Raw genomic sequence first — 12,381 nt, 5'->3', positions numbered from 1 at the left:
TGAACGTTCTTAGAAATACCAAAGCTTTAGCGTTTCATCTGACTTATTACATGAACATGTATATAAAATTATATTTCTAAATTTAAAAAATACTTCAAGTAATTTTTTATGTATAATTTAAGTTGAAAAAAAAACCTGTGCAGTTATGAAATAAAGACAACATACATGTCATGCATGTGTATGCTTGTAAATGTTTCCTTTACCAGGTGTGTTGGTAGTACAAATTCCAGAGAAGCCTGTCGTAATAATAATACATGATCATGAATTTGTTTAATGAAAGTATTTATCATCTACCCAGTATTTCATCATTGTACTTGAATGATACATGTAACTTCTTCAACATTGCTGAATTTAATGAAATATATTCACAAGTTATACCACATATAATTATTTTTTTAGCAAACTTAGCATCTTTTATTTCAATTAATCAATTTAAAATAAAAATATGTATATTCATAAACATGACATTATTTCATGATTCAACAAAAATACTCTTACAACAAAACAATCTGTTCATTTGCACAAAAATTTGTGAATCTGAAATGATTTTTAATAAACAGAAATCAAAATAATCTCTCTAACAGTTCATGTTAAAATCATTGTTTATTAATTCTTGTTTAATTACTTAATTGCATGTACCTTTCTGTCTGCCTTTTTTTTTTTAATGATGCTTTACAACAAAATGAACAAGAGGATAGCGTCACAACCAATTAGCCGCGCTTCCTTATTGAAAAGTTTAAATCCAAAAGCAGTCCTGACCAATCATGGCTTTGCCATTCTTGAGAAGATGATTTTGACAGAATTAAAATATGGACGGCCATTTTGTTATGATTTGAACTATTTTAAATCTACACTACCTGAGGATGCTTCCATATAAATATGAGCAATTATGGCTTTGTGATTCTTGAGCAGAAGACTTTTAAAGAATTTTCCTATATATTTCAATGTAAAATGTTCTGGGGAAATCATGGGGTCATGATTTGAACAAACTTGAAAATGGCGATGCTTCCATATAAATATGGCAGTTATAGCTTTGTTATTCTTGAGAAGAAGATTTTAAAAGAATTTTCCTATATATTTCTATTGTAAAATGGCCATGTTATCCTCATGATTTGACAAATTTGATCTAACTCTTGACAGCTTCCATATAAATATGACACATGGCTTTGTTATTCTGACAAGATTTTTAAAGAATTTTCCTATATATTTCAATGTAAAATGTTGGTCGGCCATTGTGGCCCCGCCCGACCCCCCGGGGTCATGATTTGAATGAACTTGAATCTACACTACCTGAGGATGCTTCCATATAAATATGAGCAATTATGGTTTTGTTATTAATGAGAGGAGATTTTTAAAGAATTTTCCTATATACGAGGGCCGTTCAAAAATTACGCGGACTTGTTGCACAGTATTTGACGACATCTGACAAAATTTCACAAATAATATAAAAGAATCTTTATTATATGGTCTTCAAAATTTCATATAAGAATGAAATTGGTATTGATTTTGAGTGATTTTTCAATATACCATTAAGTCACGGCGCAAAAATCTTCGATTCACAAGCATTATAAAAAATATGTAATTATACTTGTATTTTTAACATTTTCCCTTGTTGTATAGTTTGAACCTTAGCTACTCAAAAAAACACCATTTCTTGTCAAGCTTACAGTCTATAAAACAAGTAAAGAATATTCTTTTTCTGTTTTAAAAAAAAACTGCAGGTTTTTATGAGATATAGTGTGATATTGGAGACGCTCAATCACGTTCTTGTTTAGTTTGGCAAAGTTAACTTTTCGTCTAATGTTTCCTTTCCCGTATAGCCTTTTTACAGATGTCTTGTCTAAAATTTCAATTTGCTATTTGTGGGCAAATTCCAGAGAAGCCTAGTTTACTACATGTTTTATTATATATTTTGGAATACATGTTACACATATTTTAACAAAAGTTTGTTTAATGAAAGTCATTTTCACAGTCGTTTTCACGGGAATCGCATTAGAGAAAAATCACTATATTTCTGTTATACATGTATTACGTCCAAATTCTAAATACATAATAATAGAACAATTTAAAGGTACAATTTATATATTTTTAGAAAATCAATGAGTTAAATTTTTGAATCTGCTTTTAATTTTTTTGTCGGACCTCTCCATCAACGATATCAACATAACGATAATTTTAGTAGAATTTTGTTCATGAGAATTTTAAAATTTATTTCAATTAATCATATTTAAAATTAAAATATTTATATTCATAAACAATAGCACAGTTAATTTTTGATGATTTCTAAAAAAAATACTCTTAAAACAAAACAACCTGTTCATGTTTTCACAAAAATTTTCCTGGCACAGCGGTCTGAAAAAAAATTTTTAAAACATGCACCAAATTTTCACTAACAACTTCCCTAGAAATAACAGAAGCATTTTTTCCGTTAATTCTCTCTGTCTCAATTTCTGTTTAATCCATCCTCAATAAAGTTACTTCTGTACTTCATCACCTGGAATTCTCTGTCAAAATATTTACTGGTAGGTTAATTAACCACCTACTGAAACTTTCTGTTATAAACTGTAATTTTTTTTTTTTTATGAGAAAAAAGTTCCCATTGAGGCTTACAAAATGAAAAAAAAAACTTTCTAAAAAAAAAAATTAATAAAAATTGAAATCATATAACAAGTTTAACCAAATGTTAATAGTTAGTAAGAGAAACTAGGGTTTAAAATACCTACCTATTTGTGTACTTTTTGTCTATGATCAAGTCCTCCTGAATATTGTAGCCAAGGTATTTTAATCTCTTCTTGTCTATCTCTAATGATGAAATCACACATTCAGTGAAACAACCAATTAGATGATATTTACATCTCTCCTGAGTATTTAGCTAAAAACATGCTTCAAAAACTTTCTTCTGCATTTTAAAAAGTATAATTTGTAAAAAATGTCACACAATCTTTGTATTTTCCCAAGTCAAGCTTACCTATATTGTGCACACCATTTGCTGGGAAACTGGTCATGACTTTGGTTGCCTATAATGTTATAAAATGAACATTTCACATTCAGTACCTAATCTCAAAGTAATAGTGGAAATCTAGCACTGAAAAATGTTATAAAATTATGTCTAGAATAATAGTGTAAAACTTTAAAGAGAAATGCCAGATATAAACCAATTTGACATTTGAAATGTAATTCATAAAAATTTGAGAAATTAGCAATATGTTTGAATGAAAATCATTTGGCTGAGATCATTGTATATGCATGTATACCGTTAATCTGGAAATTTTTGCTGTAGATAAATTTTTAGCAAATTTGCAAGTTCGTTGCATTCACAAAAATATTAATATTTTTCTTAAAAATAAATCACCAATACGAAAATGTAAACAAAGCAGAGGTCATTGGCAAAATTTTGAAACGTAAAAATTAATCAACAGCATTTTGACTCAAATTCGCAAAATAAAATCGACGTAAAAATTTCCAGTGCACATTTGCTTTAACCTTGTTTTCCTTTACTTCCATATTCAAGTACTAATCATTTCAAATTCCAATCTAGCTATTATTTTGGCAAAAAAGATATAGTTTGTTAGAGACAAGTGAAATATGAATAAATGTTACTTACCTTTGGTCCATAGATACCATTGACATCTACTCTTTTTCTGGCTGTAGGTATGAACCATTCTTTGGACAATTTGTGTCTCTGAAAAAAAAACAAACAAATAAATCAAATTGAAAAAAAAGATAAATAAGCAAATCTAATTAGACTGTAAAATATATAACTGTCTCCTTTACAGGATGAGATTTAGTTAAAATATTTTTAACACATTACAAAATCATATATATTTTAATTTACTTACTATTGGTTTAGAAGTTAATGCTGAATCTTGGAAAAAGTGCTTGACTTGTAGTCTCTCAGCAGCTTTAATGATATCAAAATTGGATTTAAATAAAAACAACAAATACCGATGCTTTGAACATGGGCAATGATAAAAAATGCAATAAAACCCCAGTCACTGTCAATGATAAAAAAATGCAATAAAACCCCAGTCACTGTCTGTCAAAAAAAAAAACCTGAGTACCTATACATGTACCATTATGATCTAACAGGTCAGAAAGGCTATTGGGATGCAACATTTTATGCTTTCATTTAAAGGGATATGATCGAATTATCAGATTGTCAATCTCCATTTAATAAAAAACACTTTTTTAGGCCTTGTCTTGTGATTATTTTTTTTTCAGTAAACAAATCCTTATGTTTTGTTGCTTCACATATCAAAGAGATTTGAAAATCTGTGTCTCTCTGAAATCATTCTTTAGAAATTCATCACAACTGGTGAACATTTAAAAATCCTTTGAAAAGGGAGCATATGGATTTAATGCTTTTGTGAAAAGGGAAAGGAAAAAAAACACTTTTTCTCAAATATGTCATCTGCATGGTGGTTCAAAGCAAACATAAATTCTCTATTGATAAATTCAGCCCTGGCCACAACTTATTTTGTTTGAGTGAGATGTAAATATTGGTTCAGATAAATGTAGTGTAAATCTCATTACTACAATTCTAATTTCATCATTGGGCCTTAAGCATGCTAAAAAATCTGATAAGGAACAAATCAATATTTAAAGGTAAATAGAGCATACAATTATTGGACCAAAATGAATTTTCAAAAGAATACACACTGCATGTGTTTAAATTCCTCAACACAGGTGAAATGAAGAGTACGAGACAAAATGGATCAGTATCATTATTCAAGTTACTACATAAACTAATGGTAATCATTAAGTGTACCATTCTATTGGATTAAAAATATTTGAAGAAGCAAATTGAGTCATTTGAATAGAGTGCTAAGAATATATACCTACACAACATTTAAATTTACTTTGCTTTTACTAATACTAAAAGTTCAGATCAATAGCCTTACATGTAATTATACGTCCATCCAGCATCCACACATTTGGTAGGCAGTCTATAAGATGAATCCGATCTAAAAACAAAATGTGTAAACCATTAAGTATACTGACCCTAAGTATAAAAACTGCAATTTAAACTTAATCATTCATACTTCAATCAAACAATTACAGTAGCATTTCTGCATTGATTTCTACCAATTTTTGACTTTGAAAAACAAATATAGAAGAATAAACATGTATTGATTCATTTTTATATTTAAAAAACAAAAATAAAATAAAATAAAAAAAATTCCTTAAGGTAACTGAGTAAGACTAACATATATTTTTTTTTACAAATAACATAAATTTATTAAGTCTCATAATTTGGTGTAAACCATAAGAACATGAGAGTCATCGAGTAATGATGATACTTAAGTGAGATATCTTATAATCATCTTTCTTTCAGGTATCAAATTCATGTGATATTTCCCTGTAAATTAAAGTAGAATTGTCTATAGTTACTTTAAACAGTATGTACACAAATCTATCCTTCGTGTGTTTGATTAGCTTTTGACAATGCATTCACAGAGAGGATTGAGCTTCCAGTGTAAATTTTAGTCAAGAACAAAACTGGTTTTTTTTTTTAGTTGAATGTAAATTCAAGCACAGGATTGGAATTAATAAATTTCATTGCTATATCTTCTAAATATGTGTCTACATACTATTATTGATAGTTTCAAATTTAAAATCTGGGTAAAAATTTTTAATACCGGTAACTCTTGGAAATCAGTTGCACATGCAATTAAAACTTTTTCATATAGACACTTCGAAGAAAAACATACTTGGGATACATAAAAATGCGTATTTTTTTCTGTTTTTGCTAAATATTCTAGTCTGCACAAACTGTTGATACAAATCCATTTAAACACTCGTTGTGATTACATCTTTCTGATCTAATCAAACAATAGTTCTAAATGATCTGAATGCATTGACACAAAGCTCTAAACCTATTTATTGAACATTATCAGATAAAACATAATGCAATGTGCCAAAGACCACAAGTCTTAACTCAAAATGACTGATGGTAAATACACTGGATGTGTCAAAAAGACTCTATATCTGGAAGAAAAAATTCTGATATTTTATCACTGTAAAGGGACGTTTGTAGCAGTAAAAGATAAACTCATGCAACAGCATGTTCTACACTGTTACACTTCTTGGCATGTCTACTATGACAACCAGGAAAAAGATTCCTAATTTTCTGCTCCATAACACAAACAAGAAGAAGAAGAAAAAAAACAAATTACTGTATTTTCAATGGATTTTTTCCCACTAAAATTAACTAATTAACATGTGTCACTTGAAAACTAAAACATTTTTTTATAAAGACACCTGCAAAATAAATCTATTTTGTGGGATTAGTTTAGCAATTCCAACAATGAAATAATGTAGTACACCTGTCAAATATATCTAACAATTTGAGACAAAATTGGTTCATGCACACAGATACCTTGCTGATAAAATCTTCCTAGTGTACAATTAATAAAATAGAAAGTTTTAGAAGTTACTATAAATCAAATAACTGATCAATGAGCTGCACATGGTTCCCTGTAAAAAGTTACAAAATGTTTACTACTGGTCTGTTACCACTCTTTCCTTTTCAACTATATCCATCTACAGAGACTAGTGAATGTTTGATCTGAAGTACATTACAAATTTATACTTACAATATGGATCTTTTTCCATTTGACTGTTGCCATGGAGACTAAGGTTCAGGATGTGAATGTGGCGAATTTTCCCAAGTTCATGCCATGTTAAGTCATTGTTAGAAAGATTTAATGTTCCTATTGCAACAAAACGAGAGAGTCCATCCAAACTCTTAATCTACAATAAAAGTATATTTTGGTTGTGATCTTTATTTAATCTTCAAATCTCTTACTAAAGTTAGACTACAACATTGTAAAATTTAATAACATAAACTGGTAATGTAAAACTTATATCTGTATAAGGAATTTGCTAAATTTATATAGCTGGGGATCCAAGATAACTTCGCTATACGAGGGGCATTTCAAAAGTTCTGGCAACTGTTTAATAAAAGATTAACCGTTTTACGGAAATTATTGAGTTTGATATCACTGGAAAGATCAGAAAAATATACACATATTGTGACGTCACTTTGTTATTTTTATGACGTAATAACTCCGAAAATGACGTCAGAATATAGAATGTTTAGCATACTGAAAAGTCGCGTTTTTATCCACATGAGACAATCGTAAAAGTTCTGTCAAAGGCTTATTTGAAAAAATATTTCAAAGAAAATTTTAATTTGCAAAGAGGTAGAGTGGGACTATTATACTCTTTATCAGCAATTTCATTATTCATTGTATGGTTTGTTTACGAGCACGGTTTATGCCCGGTTATGCTATCATAGACATTCATTTCAGGTTTTTATTTACATGATTCGGCTGGATTTTCGGTCTTTTATATCGATCTACATTGTTTGAAATAAAACATGTTCTGTATTAAACTGAAGTATATTAATGCAGTTTTCATTAAATATATTTTGAGTAACAGGGCTCTTACCGTTTACGAATAAAATGTAATAAATCTTTCCCCCACTTGATTCTGTGCGTATTTTTTCATATAAATTCAACTTCGGCGCCCCCAAACTCACCACTGCTTATGACTTTTGAATCCAAAAAATGAATATAAGTTACTCAGACATGTAAAATCTTATTTATTTTCCATGCATTACAAGTTGCGAATATGTGGAGGTACGGTGGGGTTACAACTGCCCTGTCGCCATTTTGGTTTTTACGTGAAAATATGGGGCACACTAAACTTAACTTCTCTTGAGCCTTCATCGATTCCACACATCTGGTTAAAACACCTGACGAATTTATGCCATCGAATTTTGTAACCCGATCGATTATTTTTCTTTGATTGTCAACTTTGTCTTTTTCTCATATTTAGGTCTCTTTCATGCAAAAGTTTGAGCGAGATTCGATAAAACCATGCTAATTTTGACACTCGCTAAAACCAATTTAGAACAAGAAGATCTCCAAAATAAAATGCAGTATGATAGATTGTAGTCTATATTAACATTCCACCAACTGGCATTTGCGTCCGTTTACTTGCGTCCGAGTAATGAGCAAAAGTTGTCTAGAAAATTTTGATATGATCAAATTGTATCTTTTGTTACGTCATTTTTATGGTCAGTATGCTAAACATTCTATATTCTGACGTCATTTTCCGAGCTATAACGTCATAAAAATTACAAAGTGATGTCACAATATGTGTATATTTTTCTGATCTTTCCAATGATATCAAACTCAATAATTACCGTTAAACGGTTAATCTTTTATTAAACAGTTGCCAGAACTTTTGAAATGCCCCTCGTATCTGTGAATTTGCAATATCCTTGTTCGTACTATACGAGTTTACTGTCTACTTTAAGGTCATGAATTCAGTATGTTTAACACACACACATAAAAGACACAGAACCTTCTTGAGTTTACATCTTATCTTTATGATAACAAAGGTATTGATTCATAAATTTAAATTTAGTAATGACCAAATAATTATAGTTCCTAAATATTCTAAAATAGTTCTTAAACACAGTTCATTAATTTAAAAGACATATTTAGATAATTGTGATGAGGTCGTTTCAAACTTACCTCATTACTACTAAGATCTACATTCCACAGCTGAGGACAGCATTCCAGATTTGTTACTTCATAAATCTTATTTCCTCTTAGACTAAGTGTTTGCAATTTTGGACAGTTACTTAGCTTCTCTATTACAACTGAAATGAATCACAAATAATTTAAATTATGTCTTCATCACTTGTATTGCCTTTTCAATTATTCTTGTCTGATTTTCTATGACAAATCACAAAATTCATGGTTTTTAATGATCAGTTCATGCTCTCCAAGTGTACAATATATATAAGGAGATGAAAGAGTCTGTTGAAAAGGATATTTGGCTTTATAGTGTATAAATATTAAATTTTTAAGTTCTAATATGTATATTAACGCAAATATAAAATAATTTACATGATATACATTCTTCAATTAATAAATCTCTCTTCTAATGATTTCAAATATTGTTTAGAGAACATCATCCAGGACAGTTGAACATGTAACATCACTCTAATATAAGTAAGTAGAAAAATAAATCTACATTAAAGTTTAAAAATATTATATATGTTACTTACCTATTTCAGAATTGGAGAGGTCTATATATTCTGCTGCTGGCAATGGACCTTTACATTTTGATCTAAGAAACTAATTATATAAAAAAAAAAGATATATCTAAGTGATTTGTTAGTCTATATATCAGCTTTAAGTCTAAATCAAAATTCAATTTTACAAGAATCAGAACATGTCTCATTTAATGCCCTCTGCAGCAAGTATGTACAATGACAAATTTATTAAAAAAAAAACTTCAATAGGAGCAGTCCAAAAAAGCCGTGTGTGATTCAATGGATCGTGGGCGCCTTTTCCAAGCAGATGACTTATGGAGACATAGATATGACTTTTGCTGTGAACTATATACTTTAGAACTTTTTATTCAAGTTATGACCTTAATCTCTTCATTCGTCACATTGTGTTAGGGGGGCGGGTCTGGGGGGATATAAGTGGGAAGTTTTCAAATTATCTGGCCTTAGGGTTTCCCCCCATCTGTCATCTAAGACAGAGGGCGGTTTGTAAAAAGCAAATTTTTACATATGTACGTGTGTGTTTTGGAAAAGTGTGTCAAAGATTGGGGTCACTCAAGTTAGACAGTCTTGGTGCCCACTCTACCTCTTCACACAGGAGGCGAGACTTAGTCCTGGAGTACATGGTAAAGTACTAACAACCAGGTGCAATCACTGGGAAACGGGGTAAACGGATATTTTGAAAACTCTTCCAATCCCAAATGGGTGGTATTTTTATAGTTTGGGATTTTTGGTACTGGCGCTGAACGCCAGGCCACCAGTTTGCCCGTTATACTTGCTAGGTTGGTATACTGGATATCCCCTCGGACCCTGGGTTAACACAATGTGGCCATTTACTTCCATTGTCCCCTTTTTCTTGTCAAATTGTAAATTGATAGTATGATGTTTTGTCTAATTGATTCAATAAATTTGGAAAAAGAAATATGTGTTTGTGACTGTGTCATTAGAACAGTTAAGAGAGTAGAGGAAGTACAAACTTATATGAAATACAAGAGTATGTGTTGTCAAATGTGTTTGTTTTGAATGTTCAATTAAGCACTTGAAATGCAATATTTGCAAATGATATACAGCCTCCGGGAATGGGGTCAATTTAAATAACAGTTAATTTTTCTACAAATAATTACCGATCCTCTCATTAATTAATTCACAATTACTTTGCCAATGTAATATATTACTTAGCTTTGTAAAGCAAAGTAATAACTTAGCTCATCTTTGCTAGCCATGTTGAAGGGTTTCTGATACGCTACTCTCCTCATGATCCCTTGGCATACGGTGTTCATAGTAGTTGTTTTTTTTTCTCAGTCGGTCGACCAATCAGCAATTGTTTTTTGTAAATGACGATATTTGCGTTTGGGATACTTCTTGACTTTTTAATCTCGGAAATTAAAAACGCAAGTAAACAACTATCCGTAAGATAACATGCAATTCTATGAATATATATGGCGTCATACAATATCTTCTAAATGCTAGTATGTGATTAAGAATCTATACTGAAGCTTCCGATTTGTACTATAAATAATAAATAAACATAACTCAATTATTGCTTCCTAAATATTCTTGTAAAAAAATTTTAAATATGTGCCTTTTATTTCTTTCGATGATGCAATCTGTGCATACCTGATTGATTTGAGATCATGTGACAAAAACAATCCCGTCTTTTCACTTCACTGTATGCCAAGGGTTCATGATGAGAGTAGCATATCTGAAACCCTTGGCTAGCGAAGATGAACTTAACTTTGCAAAACTTAAATTACAGTCAAACCTTGTTATCTCAAATTTGGTGAGACCAAATGAATTTTTTGAGATATCAAAGAAATCAGGGGTAAAATACTAGTACAGTTAATTCTCGATAAACTGTCACCTTTTGTAATTTAGAAATCATGGCGGTATAACGAATTTGGCGATGAATTGAACTTCCCATTTTTAGGAAACAAGAAGTAGAGTTACCATTCTTAGAAATACCATTTAGCGTTTCTATTCTTATTATTACATGAACATGTATATAAAATTATATTTCTAAATTTAAAAATACTTCAAGTAATTTTTTTATGTATAATTTCGCTAAAAAAAATGTGCAGTTATGAAATAAAGACAAGTACATGTGTATGCTTGTAAATCTGCACGTCTGTGAACAAAAAATGCTGGGTCGATCGTCGTGATATATTGCAGATAGTACGTAAAATGAATTCTTCAATAAATTCACTGTTTCTGGCATCATCGATAATGAAATGTTCACAAGTTATACTGTATAATTATTTTTTTTAGCAAACTTAGCATCGTTTAAGGCAGAGATCATCAAAATAATATCGTTATCGGCTTACTTTAACAACTACCGCTTTCGTGGCGAAGCCGTGAAAATGATTTTTAATAAACAGAAATCAAAATTATTATAACAGTTCATGTTATTAATTCTTGTTTAATTACTTAATTGCATGTACCTTGTCTGCCTTTACATGCTTTACAACAGGGATAGCGTCACAACCAATTAGCCATGCTTCACTGACCACATGCACCTGTGGCGGTATTATCGAGATAATTGACACTTAAAAATGGACGTTTGTTATGAAAACAGGGTGGCGGATGGCTGTATGCGAATTTGGCGTTATAAAGAGAATTTTATATAGCAGGAAAAACGTTCTTGGGAAATCATGGCGGTATTGCGAAAATGGCGATGAATCGAATGGCGATAATTCGAGAATTGACTGTACTTTAAGAAATTAATTAATTTGAATGATGATGTTAAATGGTATCACATCAACAAATGATGAATACTACTTTTTCTAGAATAAATATAGGATATAAAACAACAACTATATAGGTTGATATTGAATTAATAATATTTTGGAGGCTTTTACTTTATTTATATGACATAAAATTACAAAAGACAATGCTACACTAGATCTAAATATTGTTTCAACTTCTTTGCCAATTTCTTTTTCACAGAAATTGTTCAAATTTCATTTTAATTTCTTCAACAGTGTCATAAAGTTTGATGAAGTTGATTTTGTGTGTCCTTACTCATCATCCTCATATATGATAACATTTCAAATAAAACTATGCAATGTGCAACAAGTACATATTGAATTAATATTCTCTTATCTATAACACCATACGTACCATAGTTTATAAAATCCACTCCACAATTCATAATCTGAGAAGTCATTATAAAATTCACAAGGAAAAAAAAAGATAATTAATAAGGAATACCTGAACTGTTATCCTCATTTTCTTTCCCTTTTACTCCTCATACTGAAACCTTTTCTCTTGTCAGGTTGTTGTGTACCTGTTTACTA

At 30.2% G+C, this 12,381-nt stretch overlaps 1 protein-coding gene across 1 annotated transcript in view; it reads right to left on the bottom strand.

Moving 5' to 3' along the window:
- The window catches only part of LOC134255246 (uncharacterized), a 39,973-nt gene extending 27,592 nt beyond the window's left edge, over window positions 1–12,381 (bottom strand). Inside the window, 11 exon segments of the mRNA XM_062737758.1 lie at window positions 166–261; window positions 2,418–2,504; window positions 2,724–2,802; window positions 2,969–3,017; window positions 3,605–3,682; window positions 3,840–3,901; window positions 4,902–4,964; window positions 6,597–6,753; window positions 8,547–8,674; window positions 9,086–9,155; window positions 12,296–12,381. Of these exon segments, the coding sequence (XP_062593742.1) occupies window positions 166–261; window positions 2,418–2,504; window positions 2,724–2,802; window positions 2,969–3,017; window positions 3,605–3,682; window positions 3,840–3,901; window positions 4,902–4,964; window positions 6,597–6,753; window positions 8,547–8,674; window positions 9,086–9,155; window positions 12,296–12,313 (887 nt within the window). The 5' untranslated portion in view covers window positions 12,314–12,381.

Source organism: Saccostrea cucullata, unplaced genomic scaffold (assembly GCF_032062105.1).
Source record: "Saccostrea cucullata isolate Sc308-1 unplaced genomic scaffold, CSIRO_AGI_Scuc_v1 ctg127, whole genome shotgun sequence".
NCBI lineage: Eukaryota > Metazoa > Mollusca > Bivalvia > Ostreida > Ostreidae > Saccostrea > Saccostrea cuccullata.
Note: the sequence above shows the minus strand (reverse complement) of the source record. Positions and strands in the feature narration are given on the sequence as shown.